General features: G+C 40.5%; 1 protein-coding gene across 1 annotated transcript; it reads left to right on the top strand.

Moving 5' to 3' along the window:
* Positions 1-1218: 1218 nt before the first annotated feature.
* nol10 (nucleolar protein 10) lies at positions 1219-19476 on the top strand. The gene is made up of 21 exons (XM_085257507.1): positions 1219-1909; positions 3008-3053; positions 3150-3248; positions 4382-4459; positions 4544-4581; positions 4695-4831; positions 5248-5313; positions 5416-5476; positions 5966-6051; positions 6258-6336; positions 6756-6905; positions 7010-7076; positions 8346-8398; positions 12486-12612; positions 14169-14248; positions 14362-14460; positions 15093-15185; positions 15370-15546; positions 17118-17434; positions 17645-17747; positions 18215-19476. Exons 1-21 carry the CDS (start codon positions 1844-1846, stop codon positions 18353-18355), a joined length of 2163 nt encoding a protein of 720 aa, XP_085113633.1. The 5' UTR covers positions 1219-1843; the 3' UTR covers positions 18356-19476.
* Positions 19477-19488: the final 12 nt, after the last annotated feature.

Raw genomic sequence — 19488 nt, 5'->3', positions numbered from 1 at the left:
CTCTCAATGAAAACAGATCTGCCACCTCCTGTCTTTTTGTTAGTACCACCATCTCCAAACCTTACATCACAGCAGGTCTCACTACCATCTTGGAACCTTTTTCTTTCACTCTTGCTGCTATTCTTCTGTCACAAATTACCCCTGACACTCATCTCCACCCACTCATCCCTGCCTGTCTCCCTTCTTTACCTCTCTCTTGCACTGTCCATTGCTTTGAATTGACCCCAGGTATTTCACTTGTACACCTTCTCTACCTCTACTTATAGCAGCTTCTCCTTTTTACCTGTCTCCCTCTCATTCACACATATATTCTGTCTTGCTTTTACTGACTTTCATTCCTCTTCCAATCAGAGGATAACTGCAAATCTCCAGACTCTTTCCCACCTACTCTCACTACAGATCACAATGTTGTCTTCTAACATCATAGTCCATGGAGACCCCTGCCTGACCTCATCTGTCAGCCTGTCCATCACCACCGCAAACAAGAATGGGCTCAGAGCCAATCCCTAATGTAATCCCACCTCCACCTTGAACCCATCTGTCACCCCGCACACCTAACCACAGTGTCACTGTCCTCATACATGTCCTGCATCGCCCTCACATACTTCTCTGACACTTCTGGCTTCCTCATGCAGTACCACAGTTCTGCTCTTAGCATCCTATCATATTATTTATGTAGATCGACAAAGAAACAATGCAACTCCTTATGGCCTTTTCTATGCTTCTCCTTCAACACTCTCAAAGCAAACATTAAATCTGTAGTGATTTTATTCAGCAGGAAGCCATACTGGTGCTCATTGATCATTACCTCTCTTCTTTAGCTTGTTTCAGCAACTCTTTCCCATATATCCGTGGTATGGTTCATCAGCTTTATCCCCGTGTAGTACATGTAGTACATTTCCATCTCTGTCCTTAATCACTCCAACCTGTTGCACATTCTTTTCAAATTGGTCTTGCTGCCTTTAGCCAATCATTATAAATTGTCTCCTTCTTTAGTGTCCAACCTAACCTCACTATAAGCCATTTCCTTTGGCTTCACCACCTCTCTATTTGTTGTACCTAGGTTCCTAGTACACATGTCTTCTTTCTTCATCTTCTGGACATCCTTCCTTTGAATAATCTAAGGAGCTTGGAAAGAAAAACGACTGGACTTCCTTAAGTGTTTTCTTTCCAAGCTCCTTAGATTACCATGGCCTGGATGACTGAGAACCTACACAGACATCCTCCTTTGAATACTTTACTGAATACATTATTCATAACAGGGCAGCAAAATACAGGAGAATGTGACTGGGCTTTCTCTTTCTTTTGAATCCAGCAGTTTGTTATTTACCAACAACAAACAGGAAGAACCCTTTCGCTATACGCTATTGTTTTATTTATTTAAAAGGGACAGTGAAGTTTAACAAAGTCCAATTACAAAACACAAAACTGATGTAACGCACATAAGTTTATAGCTATTGCTAATTTTCAACCATTGTCCCTTGTTGGGCTTACAATCACAATACATACATTATACAATTATAATGCTCTGTTTTTGTTTTGTTTTGTTGTCTATTTTTAACTAAAGTTAAACTACATTTTAAATTAAACACAGCTAGTTAAAACAGGTATATGATACATACAAAAAATAACTATATATGTGTATTAAATAGTGAAAAACAACGTAGCTAACTGGTCGTTTTTCAACCTCTCGGAACTTTGTGTAGTCTGTGCAGTTTCTACTCGGACCCAGTTTCTCTAAACTCACCTCCACTTCCTGTTTTTGCTCCTCTAGTAGCAACGTGGGTTCAGCACAGCTCACCGGTGTGTAGCAGCAGCATCAGTGTTATGCTCTCGTTCTACAATGCAGGTTTCCAGCGTGAATGATGTCAAAATTTACAATTTAAGCTACGGGAAGTCTCTTCCAGAGGTAAGAAGCACACTTCCTGCTCCTGATGTCCTTCATGTCATACCTGTGAAGTTACTGCTTACCTTCACCATAGCCGGCTAACCAAGCTAGCCGTAAGATGAGTGTTCTTAACACTGTATTAATGAAATGTCATAGCTGGATTCATACTTATTAACACCGCCATTTAATGAAATTATTCATATAAATAAATGGAAAAAATCTGCCGCTGCTTGGAAGAGGTTCACTGACGTAGATGAGGTCATACTCCGAAGATTTAATCAAAGTTTATCTGTATTTACAGCAGCGATAGTTGTTATTATTTGGGTATTATCACGGATCAAAGGTCTAACATTTCAGATACTACATGAGAATTGGGTAAAACGTTAAAATGTCTATTTAGCAGTTACAAACTTTATTTATAGGCATCTTTCAGGCAGGTTAGTGCAGATCAATGTGCTCCACAGACACAGTAAAATGTGGTAAAACTGAGCAAATGATAAATTAAAAAGACAAAAGATCATAATATAAAATAAAATGCTCATTAATTAAGGGAGCCTGTTGAAACGGTTAATGTATCTGATTAGGATGCTTTCTGCATACGATGAATAAAGTCCACCTTTAGTCTTCTTTTAAGTTTTCTTCTACATGTTGAGAACAAAATACAGCCGGACCACCTCAACCAGGAATCAGTAAAAGACAAGGAATACAACTGAGATGTTGGTGTTGTCCAAGTGGTGATGTCAAGCTCATTCGGAGAAAAACAGAATTTTGAGATAACTAACTGCTCTTTTTTTTTTTAAGGTGATTAAGTCCATACATATGCTTCTTTCCATATTCAAAACAGCCGCGTCCTTGTGTTTTCTTTTTTCAATTTCTGACAGTCTGCTCGCTGAGACAGATTCTCTATTAAAGGGTTACCGTTGATGTCACCTGACAGTTGCGGCTCCATTTGAGAGCTTTCTTACTGTTGACCCTGTTTACTATTTAGGTTACCTTTTTTACCTTCTATGTAGCTTTATTTTTGTGACCTGCCATCAAACTAAGAGAAGAGGAAGCAGTTGTGTTGTTGAATGTTATTCTTTATGCTAAATCCTGATCACCTTTGTGTTGTTAACACAGTGGCTGTCGGACAGGAAGAAGAGACAGTTGCAAAAGAAAGATGTCGGTGAGTTGACAGCTATAATTACAGTTTCACACACAGATTGATTTCCTTCTAAATGTTTGTCTTTACTCACACGCTTCTGTTCTTTGCATTACTCAGAAATTCAGCGCAGGATTGAACTCATCCAGGACTTTGAGATGCCCACAGTGTGCACCTCCATCAAAGTGTCCCGGGATGGTCAGTTCATCCTGGCAGCAGGTAAAAGATATAAAGCTATATTTCCACCTAAAAGTCTTTTATTCTCAAAACTCTGGAATAACTCTAGAAGTCCATGAATTTATCAGAGTCAATCAAAATCAGAATACTTAATTAATCTCTGAGGAAAGTATGTAGTTAAAAGCTTTCTTCAGACCGTTGTTAGTCTGCAGTTCTTAAACAATTCTTAGGCAAATTAATTGGCTTCATATAGAAAAATAAAACAAAAACAAAAGCTTCGGTCTTTACTAGTCATCCTTGTCTAAAGCTGTGTCTTGATTTCAGAGCTGTCGGAGCAGAGAGCATTAATTTCACATTCTGAAAAAGCTCAGCTGAGCTAGCGCACTTTAGGTAGCAGATTTCTCTGATATTGCAATAAACGTAACAGTGCTCTGCTCAAGTTGCAGTGCCATGATAGTAACGAGCAGTTTCTGCATCACACTGAAATCCCTGAATAAAGCATTTTTTGTTGCTAACTGACAGACATGCTCCTGTAGCAGAGGCACACATCCTGCAGAAACTGAGCAAGGAGCCTAAACCACTTGCACAAATAAGGAAAAAGGTGGCCAAAGTGATGGTTACAGTAAAAGGGCAAGGTTGGCAAACAGCACTCGATGACAAAGCTGATGTCAAATTGATATCACACCTGCCATTTCTGCATGTTGTGCACCTCTCGATTTTATAACCTGGTGTGTTGTGACATTGCTGTGAAAGCTGGCAGCGCCGTGAGTGTACCATTGTGTCAGTTTTTACTACCATTTTAATAATACATCAGTACAGATAGTCAGAGATTCGTACGTTTTGCAGGGGGAGATGTTGCAATTGTTAGAAAACATGGGACTTTGTGGAAACTGTATGTGTGAGTCTTAATTTGAAATTTAACAATGTTAATTTTAAAAAAAGCCTATTTACCATGAGGCTAAAACAAAGCTGAAAGGCAGGTTGAAAGTTAAAAAGTTAAAGTGATCATCTTGTCTTTTTAGTATCCTTATAACTATTGTCACAGCCAAAGGTGCCAGAGGATCATTACATCTCCCAAGTTCACGCAGCAGAACCATCACTTAGTGTCATCTTAAAGTAATACTGCCCGAGTCCAGGGATGCCTACAGGATCAAATCATTTTTTTTTTGTTCTAGGCACTTACAAACCAAGGATTCGCTGCTATGACACCTACCAGCTGTCCCTGAAGTTTGAGCGCTGTCTAGATTCAGATGGTAAGTTTTTAGACTCCGGCTTTGCTCAGCTCCGATTACTGGACAGTGACTAAATTTCATTATTGTCTTTTCTTCCTCTGAAAGTCGTGGCCTTTGACATCCTGTCTGACGACTACTCCAAGGTGCGGGCGGCCCTTTTATTTTGACATGTTGAGTTTTTTCAGCATTTTTAAATTCTGATAGTTCAAAACTCACTCTGCTTTTTTGTTTGTTTTTGTCATTCTTCTCTGTGCAGTTGGTGTTTCTGCACTGTGACCGCCATGTAGAATTTCACTCTCAACATGGACACTACTACAAGACTCGTATTCCCAAGTTTGGTCGGGACTTTTCCTACCACTATCCCTCCTGTGATCTCTACTTTGTGGGGGCGAGGTGAGAACACAGTCGGATTAAGAGTCCTCGGGTGCATGATATAGCAGTCAGCTTGCAAAGTTAAAGCATTAATAGGGTTCAGCATTTGCAAAAATCCACTACTTTGTCTGTAAAAGAGCAATTTAACATATAATAGAAGGCAGGAAGTCCTCAGACATGCCAAGAATCCCCGAGTTAGTTTGTGCAGGAGAGTGGACAAAAGCACCTAGAAGGGGGTGAAGGTACGCATGTTACTTGTGAGTTTAAAGTGCCGAGTGCAATGTTTGTCTTCCCTGTTACACCAGAGCTTTTTGCTTTACAGTGATGATAAAAGATTTAGTGGTAAAAATGTATATCAAAATATAAATCTGGCAGTTTTAGGATATTTTATTTATTTCTGTCTCTCAATTAATTAGTGTGGTTGTTTTCACTTTCAGTTCAGAGGTTTTCAGACTGAACTTGGAGCAGGGACGTTTCCTTAACTCTCTTCAGACTGATGCTGTGTAAGTGTTTTCTGCTTCAGTGAAAAGGTTTTATGTGTGTCGGTACTAACGATATTAACTCCTCAGCCAATCTTTGTTTTTTTCCCTGGACTTCTCAAACAGGGAGAACAACGTGTGCGATATCAACCCCATCCACCATTTGTTTGCCACAGGATCCTCTGAGGTAAGTGTGAAACGGTGACTGTCTCCTTTTAATGCTAATATAAGGTTGTTATTATTTAGTTGTTTATATTGTTTTTGCACTTTACATAATCGGTTCTCATTGTGCCACCAGTGCTTGGGCTTACTTACATTATGTGTTTCTCTTTTCAAGAGGTCACTAGCTACAGTAGAAAAATTAGCTCCATACTGAATAATGTATTAATTTTTTTCCCTTTTGAATTTCTCAGCGGTAGATCTTTCTCTTCTCGCCTCTGCTCGGTATTGTTTGTTAAAAAGAATCACACACCAGCTGGGCTGACAAAAATAAGTGTTTCACATGATTTCTGGGTGTTAAAGTTCAAATCGTTGCCTCTCACATAAAATTTAGAGCTGCCTACGGAAGAATTTGCCTATTATAGCTTTTCAATAGTTTTAAAGTTGTTTAGTTAATTAGAAAAGCTCAGATTTTCACTTGTGCGACTCTCTGACTTTTCTTCTGCCGGCTCACCAGGGACGGGTCGAGTGCTGGGACCCCAGAGTCCGTAACCGTGTGGGCAAGCTGGACTGTGCCCTGAGTAGCCTCGCCGAAGGAACAGAGTAAGGAGCAAACTGTCACGCTCAGAAAGCTGATCTCAGCCTGACGACGCATATGCAGCCACATGGCACTTTTCACCACAGCCTGCATGAAAACCATGCTGCAAGCTATGTGTCATTATGGCATAAAACACAAATATCCAGCTTCTTATCCTGTTTCTGTGTGTTTTACCCCATCTTTAAATGGTATTCTCTGGAACTGTCGACAGAGTTCAAGCTCTGCCGTCCATCAGTGCGCTGAAGTTTAACAGCTCCCTCACCATGGCGGTCGGCACCACCACTGGTCAGGTGAGCCTAAACATTCATGTTACCAGAAGGATAGCTTCTTTTTCTTTATCTATGTTATTGCTAATCTCAAAACAGCATTTTCTGTTGAACAGCAGTCAAAAATCACCTTACAGTTCTGTGGCTGCATTCTTCTCTGCTTCTTTTGTGTTTGTTTGTTGTTGTGAGCTGTCAGCTCCCCACAGGCTGCGAAGTTACTGTGACTAATCAGCTGACAATTAGGTGGCTGATGTCATGCAGTTTGCTAACAAGTTAACGCAAGTTCAGTTTTCAGTAAAAGGTCAAGGGATGAGCTTTTGGTTAATCATGTAGATGCTTTCTCATGCCTTTAATTGCACTTCTCTTTGTTTTGGTTTTTACATTTGGCAGACAGCTTCATCCAGGATTCTGACAGCTCTCTTTACCTTTCTGATCTCTTGCAGGTGCTGCTGTATGACCTGCGCTCCAGTCAGCCGCTTCTAGTCAAAGATCACCTATACAACCTGCCAATCAACTCCCTCAACTTCCACAATCAGCTGGACTTGGTTGTGTCTTCTGACTCCAAGATCATAAAAATCTGGAACAAAGACACTGTAAGTAACAGCCATCAGTTACAGATCATTGCGCTTTCACTATGTGGATCACAAGAAACTCATGCTCACTCTCATCTTTCATCCATCTTATATCTTTTCCACAGGGAAAGTTGTTCTCCTCCATACAGCCTCAGACCAACATCAACGGTGTTTGCGTCTACCCAAATTCAGGTGAGAATTAAGTTGTGGAAGCTGGAAACAAAGTTTGAGGAGAGCAGTCGCAGAACATCAAGAATGCATCTGCTTGACCACTACATGAACCAACACTGCAGATGTAGCACTGCAGAAATATTCAATAGGATGTTTCCCACATAGAGTCTAACTGTGGCTGCAGCTGTGAGCTGTGGAGGGTGGTCAATGTCAGTTCAGTTCAAGGTGCTTTATTAAGCTTCAGGATTTCCAATTAAGCAAGAATGATGCGATTATTTTAATATTTAATTTGATATAATGATTAATTATATGCGTGTGCTGCTTTCATATAGCGGTGAACTTGCTGTCCTCCGTGTCTCCATTTCTGTTCCCTCTTTGATCTCTTAAAGTTTTTTTTCTGGTTTGATCAAGCGTTCGGCATCTGAAAAAAATTACTTTTATCATTATCCACTTGCATGACCTGTTGATTTTTAACTAGCAGCTGTATACAGATCAACCTCATTGCCCCAGCTATATTTACTTTAATTTGAAGTTATCCTCCCTAACTCCACTCCTTGCATTCTTAATATTACAATATCAGATAACTGCACATAAATATGCAGCAGTGATACGTTCTTGAACTCCTGATCGATTGTTATCGGGAGTCGGGTTTAAGGTGCTGTGCTTTTCATTAAATTAATACAAATGTATAAAATTCACAGGTGGTGGTGGGTGGGTGGCTTAAGCTTTGGCTGTCTTTTAATATGCCTGCAGGTATATTAAAATACAGCCAAAGCTTAAACCCATCTAGAAACCCACTGAAGCAAAAACATTGTGGAAACTCTGCAGTGTGTTGAAGCGCAACCAGCAGCTTTTATGCATGACTAAATAGGCCTATGAATGAAACAGTAATGATTCCTGTAAGTTAAGCTGGTATTTAAAACGAGAGTTTTTTGTGCAGCTCCACCTCTGGGTGGCGCCATCTTATTGTAGAGCTCCCACACTTTTACTGTGTGATAGGCAGTGTGTACAAGGGGAATAAAACCTCAGATTTTTCTATAACTTATAGTGATGTTCTCTAAAGCTGTTGAAAAGCAGCACCAGCTTCTTGAGTTTCTTCTGTTTTTGTTCATTTTCGCTGCCTGAATGTTTTTTTTAACTCTTCATTATTAGAGCAGAAATGGGTTTTGCCATTACGATATGAAAATTCAGATCCCAGACAGTCTTTCATATACCAGTGCTGAAGGAACTTGACCTATAAATTACTAGATGAGGTTTTAACTGTTGCTCTGCTCTCTGGTTCATGAGCAGGTATGCTCTTCACTGCCAATGAAGATCCCAAGATGAACACGTTCTACATCCCAGTGAGTACAGAGACATTTATATTCTCATACACCAGTCACATTTATATTTACAGTACACCAAAGAATGATTCATGTTGCAGCTTTTCACACAGCTTTGCAATGCAAGGTCACCTTTAGGAGCTGGCCAAAGAGTGCGCACGTGCCATTTGTTTTCTGTCACCGAGCGAGTCATTGTCAACCCTGTGGGGCGGGGATGAACTGCAGGTGTGACACACAATGATGTGAAAAATAAGAAGAAGCAAACACGAGTTTGTTGATGGTGTTTTTGCTGGTTTATAAAAATCCTGATGTGAGGCCTGTTAACTTTTTCCCAGCTTCAATAGTGAAGCATGCCTGAAAAGCATGGGATCAGACTTCTCACGAGGCCTCTGCTTAATGAGTAATTGTTCCTATCAACAGTCTGTTCTGGAACTGATATGATCTTACCTCATGTGATATTGTCAGTGCATGCACGCGCATCTGTGGATGCGTGTATGTGCATATGTGTGTACAGTCAACTAGGGTTTGCTTTGTGTAAATGGGTTCTTTCCAGCCCTGATTTCCATGCATGTGGTAAACTTTGGTCCTTTTGTCCTATGAGAAAAGGTGAGTCTGTCATTGTTTGAACATACAAGCCGAAAACCTTACCTGATTTAAAATTAGCCGACCTCCCATTCAGTATCATCTTCTAAGGCATGTCCTGACATTTTCCAGGACAGTTGCTGTTTTTAGACAGCACCATGGAAGTCCTGTTTTGACCTCTTATACTGAGTGCTCTGTGATTTCACCACGAATCCCAAACTTGGGCAGAGAGCAACTGGCCCAAAGTTCATATCAAATATCATCCCTGGTAATGAGAGCTAGCTCTCTAGTCAAGGAAGAGTCTTTCTACTGCAACTCTGCAGTAGAAAGAGAGCACTCATTGGAAGCGATCAGTTTGTTTTGTTTTTTTGCCCACACCAACACAATCTTTGCTCACCACCTAACAATTTTGCCCCCTCAATATCATGATCTGGCTCATGGAAGTCAACAGAGGAGATATAATATGTACATAAATGCAGACATGCGAGAGGCTACTTGTGATCACACCTGTCAGCTGCTCAGGCCAGGGAAGTGATGCTGAAATCACTTGATTTCTTAAAGAGGTGGTATTGCAGAAAAGTTGGACCTGTAGCTGATTTGGAAGAAAATCTTAAAGTAGACTAAAACATAATTGAAAAAGATCATATTACATGTGATTTTTGGTGTTGACATGTTTATGAAAAAGCAGATCTGAGTCACAGATTAGCAAACATTAGAAACAAATGGTTGTTTTCTTTAAAAGCTCATTTCAACACTTTTCCTATTTCCCAGGATTTAACAGTAGAATGCTGTTGGTGTGACTTCAGGGCATTTTCAACCAAACTGACATTTTCTGAACCAAAAAGGGTTCTCGTCTCCACATGTGACCCCTGATGATCTCTGTTAGCTTTGTTAGCTCAGGAGTGATGTGACTAAACAATGACAGGGACACTGGACTTTGACCTCAGTGGTGTGACATCATCGGACTTCGAATCAGTTACTCCTTACTCAGCATTTCGATCAGCGTTCTCCAGTCGAAATATTTGAACTTTGAGAACTCGGTCACTACAAAGTGAAGAAGACGTGCCTTCAGTTTATTGAAGCAAGCCATGATATAAACAGATGACTGAGTTTGAAATGTACACGTGACAAAAGCAGAAAATGAAAGTAAGCATTTGGTATGATCATCCTTGTAATTCCACACAGCCTGCACACTCAGCTTTCTTCAGTTCTTTCTTGTACATTCTTTAAGTAGTTTTCAGGAGGAGTTCTCCAGACTTCTTGAAGGATATTCAAAGCTCTTCTTTGGATGTTGGCTGTCTTTTGTTCTGCTCTCTGTCAAGATGATCTCACACTACTTTAATAATTTCGAGTTCTGGGCTCTGCGGTGAACAGTCTGTGACTGATAGCTTTCCCTTGTGTATTTTCCTATCCTAGCAGTTGTTTTACTGCACTGGCAGTGTGTTTGGGATAGTTGTCATGATGAAGGTTGAAGCTGTTGCCAATCAGACACTTCTCAGACGGTTGCATGGTGGATTAAAATCTGATGGTACTTTATTGTGTTCATAATTCCTTAAATTTTGATCAGATTTCTAACTGATAAAAAGCCCCAAACCACAATCATCAAAGATGGTGACAATCACCAACTCCCACCTAACCGCCTCCATAGATATTTACAACTAACTTACTTTCTTTCTTTCTTTCTTTCTTTCTTTCTTTCTTTCTTTCTTTCTTTCTTTCTTTCTTTCTTTTAGATTTGTTACTTGTTTTGTCCTCAACTTGTCTGGTTTCATCATTCCTTTTAAGAAAATTACAAAAACTGTTATCTTTTTACATTTTTTGTAGATTCTACTAAAGACATGGAAACAAACAATGTGTTTTTACAATAGGCTGCTAAAAACCAAAGTACACAAAGATAGTTTACTTTGGTTCTTTGTCTGTTATGTGTAGACACACCACTGAATCATCATTTGAGTTACATGCCTTTTTTATGCTTGAATGATTCATAGGTCAGTGTTAAGTAGCTTATAAATCAACAAAACACTCCTCTGAATATGATAAGTCACAAGGACTGCACTGAAAATCGGTGAAAAAAAAGCCTAAATTAAAAAAAAAAAAAAGTCTGGCTCCCTGGAAGCAAAATGTAAAGAAATGAAGTGTGGCTCAATTTTTTGCACAGTAGTGAATGTCAGAGTGTGACAGATTTAAGTGTCTGCATTAGATGGTGAGCGTGGGGCTCTGGGCAGATATGTGCGCCTGCAAATATTCTTTTGTGATGTGTGGATTTTTCCTCAAAAGTGCTACAATACAGTGCATCACTATGCACTATACACTTTAAGCTGATCACAAAAAAAGCAGGACTGTGCATCTGCGGTATCTGCAGCTGTCCCCATTGTATACTTTAAAAGCTGTTTCCTGTTGGGTGTTTTGCATGTTTGCCTAAAAATAACTGCAAAGAATAATCGGGTCTTATTTGTAAACCCTTACTGACCTGAAGCTCTTTAGGTTGTTCGTAATGTTAGTTGTCTACATTTGAGAAAGTAGAGAATGGTGCCCAGTGAATTTTCGAGTAGTCACATGTGTTTGCTGGTCACCATTATGCTGTCCTGGCTGGAAGCAAATTTAACCTTAAGTTATATAATATCTTCAAGAAAACCTCAGTTTTCTCAACTCTGGTGTCACACTTTCTGTTTTATGTTATGGCTTATGAGCTGGTTCATAGTAAAAGAGTTCTGCAAGTTAGTGACAGTACTGCCAATTTCCACTTTTTGGATACCAGGAAGTTTTACCTAACAGGGGGCTGTCTGGTGTTTGGACCCTGAAACTTGTACTACAACCAACATATATGCTTTAACTAACATCAGCTTTAACTGATTGTCTTCAAAATCAATGTTTATGAAAACTTTACTGAGAAATGCTTGGAACAGAGGTTCTGTGGTGGAGACACATAAATCCATCTTCATGGGAGTCACAAGCTAGTCTACGTCTACTGCTGGTCCCAAACTCAAATAATTGACAAAGCTGTCTCCGTAAGGGCATCCAATGTAAAATTGGTGCCAAATCAATGTGCGTGTCCACACGCTGTGGCAACCCCTCGGGGTAAGAAGGAAGCAGCTGGTTCTTAGTGCTTTTCTATTCTAGTGGAGCACCGATTCATACACTTTTTTTTCCTATACCCAAGTCCTTTCTGTCTAACATTTAAACAAGTTCATATTCTGATGACCAATTTGGGTTTCTTGGGTGATTTTTTTTTTCTTCTTCTTCTTCTTTTTTTTTTTTTACTTTTGTGAACACACAAAAGGATTGTTTTTAAAACTACATACTCAAAAAGCGATTTCTCGACCTTTTGCTACTCTGCATTTCCTGTATCACCAGTGTTGCATTGCAAGTCGTTACAATTCCCTGAAAACCCTTAAGGACATTTATTTTCTGCTGTAATGGAAACATGACCTGGCTGAGTTGGGCTATTTTTTTTCTAACAACAAACAGTACTCAACAGTCTAAATCTGAACCAAGCGGGTGGATGTGTTTTTGTGTGTGTGTTTAGGCTCTGGGCCCAGCACCTCGATGGTGCTCCTTCCTAGACAACCTAACAGAGGAGCTGGAGGAGAGCCCGGAGAGCACGGTGTATGATGACTACAAGTTTGTCACTCGGAAGGACCTGGAAAATCTGGGTGAGACCTCATTACCTTAATTGTACCTCATGAAACTGCAGAGCACTTGGAGTAAATCAGCCCAAATTTGAGCACTTTTAAAGCAAAAAAAAATCCTCAATCTAAGTGTGCAATTTTTGCTTTGGCTCTTTTGGTTAGAAAGCAAAGAGAGCTCAAGAGATCTTTACACAAAGAGTGACTTTAATACCAGCCCTGATAGTTATATCCAAAACTATGAATCAGTGTGAGCCACTTCGCCGCCTAGGGGGGTTAGTTTGAGTGGCTAGACTGTCTAAGTAGAGGCCACGGGAATGATTGAAATGCTTTAGGTAAGAGAAGTAGGGTGTAGGGGTAAGAGAGGGGGAGCATGAAGGGTCAAAGGAGTGGATATTGGATGGGTTGAATGAACACTGGAATGCAGGCTCAGCAGGAAAGAGATCAAATGACAAGAAGTAGAAAGATGATTGGCTGATGTGTGATAAAAGAAGAGGAGGGAGTAGGCAGGGGAACAGCACTGTTGGTATACAGGAGCCATGTAATGCGGCCCTGTTATGTAACATGTCCATATTGAGTACAGCACACTTGTGAACGATTCTGAGAAGAGCAAGTTCCTCATCATTCAGCTTGTAAGAGTGTGTCCTTGTCTACACACGCTATTACACACTTCCTGTGATGGCCCATCACAGGAAGTGTGTAATAAAAAAGTTGCACACCTTAAAAGTTGAACAAATACTCCCATCATGGGAGTATTTGTGCAACTTTTAAGGTGAAGTCAGGCGTGGAAAGAAGGTCAATATTGACCATTTCCATATTCATTTACTCACACGTTCACTGGGGTCTGAAAAATTTATTGAGAAGTCTTGAAATGTGACAAAACCAAAGTTTTTAGATATATAATTTTATGAAGTAAAAATATGTTAATGTTTAAAAAAGGACTAAAGTGCAGATCTGTTGTAATCGTAATACAGAATAGTATAGAGGTAGGTCACAAAGATTTTTGCAGTTCATCCTGAAGGGAAGATGAATGTGTGAAATTCGATCCAGTACCTGAGACATTTCACTGATCCACAAACAGTCGCCTCTTGTTAGGAGAAGGGGAAAGCACGAAAGCCCTCATCTTACTACATTTAGAGCCAGTCAGTGTTACAAATCTTAAGACGGATGGGGACGGGAGGAATAGATGTATATCTTAACCAGTGTTTAGGTAAACAGGTGTTGTTGTTGTAAACAAATTTAAATTTTCTGGTTTGCTTTTCTTTTTTCTTTTCTTCTCACATTCAATAAAATCATTTGGGTTCATCTTCTGGGCACCATGAACGTGTATTTACTGAAAGATTTCATACTAAACCACAAAGTTTCTCCTCTTGATGGTGACACAGGAAGTCAGTCAGTGACACACGTCATTAGAATTTATTCTCTGGTTACTGTCAATGTCTCAGTCGCATTATGTGGCAATCAGTATATGGAATATCGGTAGACATATTTTTTAGCGTTACATTTAGTAGATGTATAACTACAGCAGATTGTATTTGCAAAAAATGTGTGTGTTTATTTATTTTTTTTAATTTCATGGCCAGGTTTGACTCACCTGATCGGATCATCCCTCCTGAGAGCTTACATGCACGGTTTCTTCATGGACATAAGACTTTATCATAAGGTATCATCCTTTTTGTGTACATCTCAGACTTTTGTCAGGACTTGTTCAATTCAAACTGATCCTAACGTGACACACTAAACCTAAACTGCAAATGTTTATTTGCTTGGCCGTAGGTTAAAGGTATGGTCAATCCTTTTGCGTACGAGGAATATCGCAAGGATAAGATTCGCCAGAAGATCGAGGAGGCCCGAACACAGAGAGTTCAGGTTAAGGTGAGAGTTTAGTTTTTCTGCTAGTTGCTATGGAAATGTCAGGTCTCATTTTACTGGCTTTTTCATGTTCAGTACTGAAACATCATAGTTAGAAGATGAATCAACAATCAGCATTTGCTGTCTAAGAAACAGCTATAGCCTCTGAATTTCATTATGGTCGAGCAAACATTCAGATTTAAGTCCATTTAGTCCATATTTGACTGGTTTGGTGCAACAGCTGTAGCAGAATAAACATAATTCATCTCCTTCTTACAATGTCAGCGTGTGACTCCTGTGACAGTCTGTGTTTATCTTTTCCCTCCATGCCCTCATACAACACTTTTCTGTGTAGTATTTATTATGATCAATCTGTTTTTGAAAATATGACCTGAATAAATAAGATTCAGAGCTAAAAATCCCGATAACCTGTTGAATCAGCTACATAAAAAGAATTCCACAGAGTTAAAATACCCATTAAACTGGATTGTACTGGATTGAAGTTCAAAACTTTACTCACATCCTGTCACACTAAGTGCAAAAGCTAATAAATGGTAGGTTAATTTGAGGAATGTGTGATTCACTCTTCAAACTGATTGGATAATTTTCTCTCCGTTCTCGTGTGTGCTAAGTACAATTTGTTCTCTCTGAAACAGAAACTGCCGAAGGTGAACAAGGAGTTAGCTCTTAAACTGATGGAGGAGGGTGATGACGAAGCAGAGGTGGTTTCCAGGAAAAAGAAGGGCAAGGTAGAAAAACAAGATTACAACATCAATGTTTTTGATTAATTGTGAATGTACACGGTGTATTCAGAGATCATAATGTTCTTTTTAAAAAAAAAAAAAAAAAAAAAGAGATCATAATGTTCTTCCAGGCAGCTTCGTAGAATTCATGACGTAATGTTCCTCTTTGTTGACTTTTTCCAAACCGCAGGCTCTCCCCAGCATCCTGGGAGACGACCGTTTCAAGGTGATGTTCGAAAACTCAGACTACCAGGTGGATGAGCAGAGCGAGGAGTTCCGCCTGCTCAACCCCATCGTCTCCAAAGTCGGCCAGAAAAGGAAGAAGAAGCTGCGGCTGCTAGCTCAGCAGGCTGCTGTTTCCGAGCAGGTAAAATGGTTTCCAAGCAGGTAAACGACACAGTGTTTTACTGCACGAGCAGGTAACACTGCATCGTTTTACTGAGATGGCCTGTTGTGTGTGGAGGCCATGGAATTCAAAGTTTTTTTTGACCAGTTCCTATTTTAGTTTTTACCCCTCAGCCATAAAAAGGCTGGCAATAGCCCATCAGTCAGGTGGGTGTGCAACACTGACACCCAAATTTGTGGATGCGATAACTTGAGAATGAAGCAACCTAGGAGTTTCAAGCACCACAGGTGCATCTACTAAAAATTTAAACGAGTCTGAGTCTCGGTGACCTTGACCTTAAGGTTAGCGGGCAGGTTTTTTTGCAAATTTTGTGAAAATGATAACTCGAAAACAAGGTGATGTAGGATTTCAAAATTCATAACTTGGGTACATTTACTAGGAGGCTGAGGGTACCACTGGCCACCGCCAGTATTTTCTAACTCTGGCTTACCAATTATTTATGTTCACAATAAAAGTTTAACTATTTAACAACATTATTTCTAAAATAGGTTAAAGGGCTTTTTTGCACAGTTACCAAGTGTTGATCTATAACTGTGTTAAATATATTCCTCACTTTAAGGATGTCAGCATTTGGCTCAACTTAAAAAAACGGTGTCCTAATTTGTTAAAATAAAATAAATGAAAAGGACCTTTTATTTATGATCAACTGGTTTCTCCCTGCCCTGCTCTCAGTCTCATTATGATTACATCTTAGTACTCATGGAGAGAAATAAGACAAAAACAGCTAAAGAGTTCATTGATTGGAGGATAACACATATACACACATATGTAACAGAAAACACAAAAGCGAGGGAGTGATTGCAGTTACATTTAAACCCCCCAAGCATCCAAAGAAGAACAATTGTTTGTTGTAGGTGTAAAATACCTTAATAGCCCTGAACCTTTACTGTTAGCTTCCTCAATGCCATGTTGGCTCTCTTACTGATGACATGAGGCAATGTAAAGACACAACATAGACCTGCATGCATAATTAGAGCTTTTAGAGCAGCAATGGGACTGATATCAATTTCAACTACTCACTGGTCATATGCCATGTTTACACAGGTTCAGGTGGTTGTCATATCTCGTTTGTTTCAATCTGCACCACAGAAATGTGGTTCAAACTCTTACAGAAGTGCTTGAGAGCCGAAAGGATGGGCTAATCAGATGGGCACAAAATCAGATACAGCTATGGCTAATTTGGTGTGCAACAATGGACGATCAGCTGAAAAACCAGCTGATCCCAGTCACCAGCAGACTGGTGTATGTGCAGTGTTCAGGCCTTTTAGAAAGCAAGTATGTGCTGAAACTTTTGCACAAAAGAAAAAGGGGGGGTGTAACTAAACAGTGGCTTTTCAGATTTATTTCCATTATTAGAACCAGCGCATTACTAATCCCTCTGGACATGATCACATGTTTTTCTGTTGTTTACAAGCCTCACTGAGCCAGCTGTGTATACACGTGCTGTGTTTTCTTGATATATTGGAAGATGAGGGCCCAGGAAGCAGATCACATCAGTGATTTTTTTGTTGCTCTGCTTCATCTCCCTGCAGGTGCCTGAAGATAACGACGAGGAGCCAGAGGGGCGAGCCAGCTCCGAGGAGGAGAGCTCTGACGATGACAAAAGCTGGGTGGAGGAGGTGAGGGAGCAGCGGAGGTTGCTTCGGCAGGAGGACAGAGACCGCCGGCGGCAGGAGAGGAAGGACGCAGACCGCAACACTGTCCTTGTGGAGAGGGAGCAGAACGGAGGAGAAGAATGCTCAAATGTGGCTGAGAGCAAGAAGACGAGTCAGCCGCAGTTTTATCAGATCAAAGCTGGCGAGGAGTTCAGAAGTTTTAATGACATGGCCCGCAAGCAGAAACTACAGAAGTATGTCTTTGGAAATGTACCCTGTGTTACATGACTTATTGTTTGAGACACTCTTTGAAACCCAAATTGCTTCAGGGTTTGCAGCTGTTAAAGGCAGAGAATCACCCCACCTGTAAAGTATTAATAGTCTGTGTCCTAACGCTTTATGACAACGCTCTGTCTGTACTGTTTTGTATATTGTGCCTGACGATCATGCGTTCCTTCTTCTAGGACTTCTCTGGAGGAGCGGCTAAAGTTAGAGGAGCACTCCGAAACCAGTGGCACGGCTGACACCGCAGTGGGCAGCAAACAGCTGACCTTCACTCTCAAAAAGGTACACTGCTTACTTAATCATCACAATCCCTCACAAAGGAGCAAATAATGGAGACACTTATGATGTCTCCAGGATCCAGAACTTAAATCTGGAAAATGTTCATAAGATGAAGGTTTTTAAAAAAAAAGAGAGAGATTTAACCACTGACTCTATACATTTATCTCCCAGTGAGATAAATGTATAAATGTAAGGTTACTTGGATAATCCTTAAGAAGAACAATCCCTCTCCTCAATTGAGCATTACTTAATGTCAAATTCGCCCATGTCTGGATGACATTTCGCTGGTCTGAAGTCATCTCATTGTCAGACAAAGCAAGCTAAAGCGCTTTTAGAGAAAATGCAGAGAGGGTTGTTGGTATATGATTGGTTCTTCACCTTAAACAAGTCAGTAAATACATCATCAATCTGCAGGTAGAATCGCAGCACTTGCATTTGTTTAACATCCATCCTCCTGTCCTCCTCTGCAGTCGGAGCAGCAGAAGAAGCAGCAGCAAGCGGAGCGGGAGCACCACGAAGAGAGGAAGAAGCTGAGGCGCTCCGCCGGACACTTGAGCAGCATCAGGGGCCGCGGGAGAGGCTGGGGCGGCAGAGGACGAGGCCGCCATTGACTGACGCCTAACTGGCAGAAACCTTGCCCTGAAGTCAGAGTTGAATAGTTTGTTCCATTAACTCAGCTCTGGCAGTCGTCTTCAAGAGTAGAAGTATTGTACTGACTTTAAGCTTTTAATCAGTGGTGGGAAGGCTGGAGACGTGCTGCAGAGACTGGTACTGCTGCACAGACGAGCCCGTCCCTCTCCTGGGTGGTCTGGGTCATGTGTTTACCTGTTCTCTGCTAATTCAGAGCATATTAAAAAAAGAGAGATTACCCATGTCGCTGTCTGTATGAATATAATGCCAGGCCATTATCCATAAGTACCCTGACTGCATATATTTTAGCAGGAGGGCCCAGGAGAAATTAAACACAGAGAGCTGAGAGGACTTGGCATGTAGCTGCTTTCTGTGGCGTCGTTTCTTAAAGTGGCTCCGTGGTGGAGCCTGCTTCAGCTAAAGAAGAATGGAATGTGTGGAATGAAAATGTAATTGTTTTTTATTAATGCAGAAACATTGTTAAGCCAACACTGAATTAGAAACATTTGTACTACATTATATTATATTTGGTACATTTGCCTGTCTCCATTGTTTTTACTGTTGAAAATCAAAATATAAAATAATCTGCCAGAATATTGGAGCCTCCCTCCTTTGCAGCAGATCACTCCCTACTTGTGTGAGAGAAGAGGAGAACAAATGAATGAGGAGACCTTCTTCCCCTTCCCCAAATACAACTGCAGTTCTTGGAAACTGGAGGCCTTCCCATCAGTCCTTCCCATCCCCCAACCTGCTGATGGTGTGAACCCCTTCTATTCCAGCAGTGGCTCTTTTCAAATGTGAAAGGGGGCTGTTTTCTGCACTCGGCATGGTAACCCCAACCATTTGATGTTACCACGCCTCTGCACCACAATCCATCAGGTTTGTGACAGCGTGGATAGTATCTCATGCAGGAGAAATCCATTTCAGACACATACTTCACCCTGAAAAGTTGCTGCAGAAGCCTCATAATCTGTACTCTGTATAGACGAATAGTTTAAAATGAACAAAATGTAAGTGAGAAAAAATACACCTAAACATTAATATTGTATTTACATGATTAAACGTAACATGGGGATTTTGTTATTAAACAAAGATAACCTGAGTTATCTCAGTC

This window comes from Mchenga conophoros, linkage group LG19 (genome assembly GCF_057382185.1).
Source record: "Mchenga conophoros isolate Kocher_MC1m ecotype Shallow Benthic linkage group LG19, M_conophoros_male_GT1.1, whole genome shotgun sequence".
Classification (NCBI taxonomy): Eukaryota; Metazoa; Chordata; class Actinopteri; order Cichliformes; family Cichlidae; genus Mchenga; species Mchenga conophoros.
Note: the sequence above shows the minus strand (reverse complement) of the source record. Positions and strands in the feature narration are given on the sequence as shown.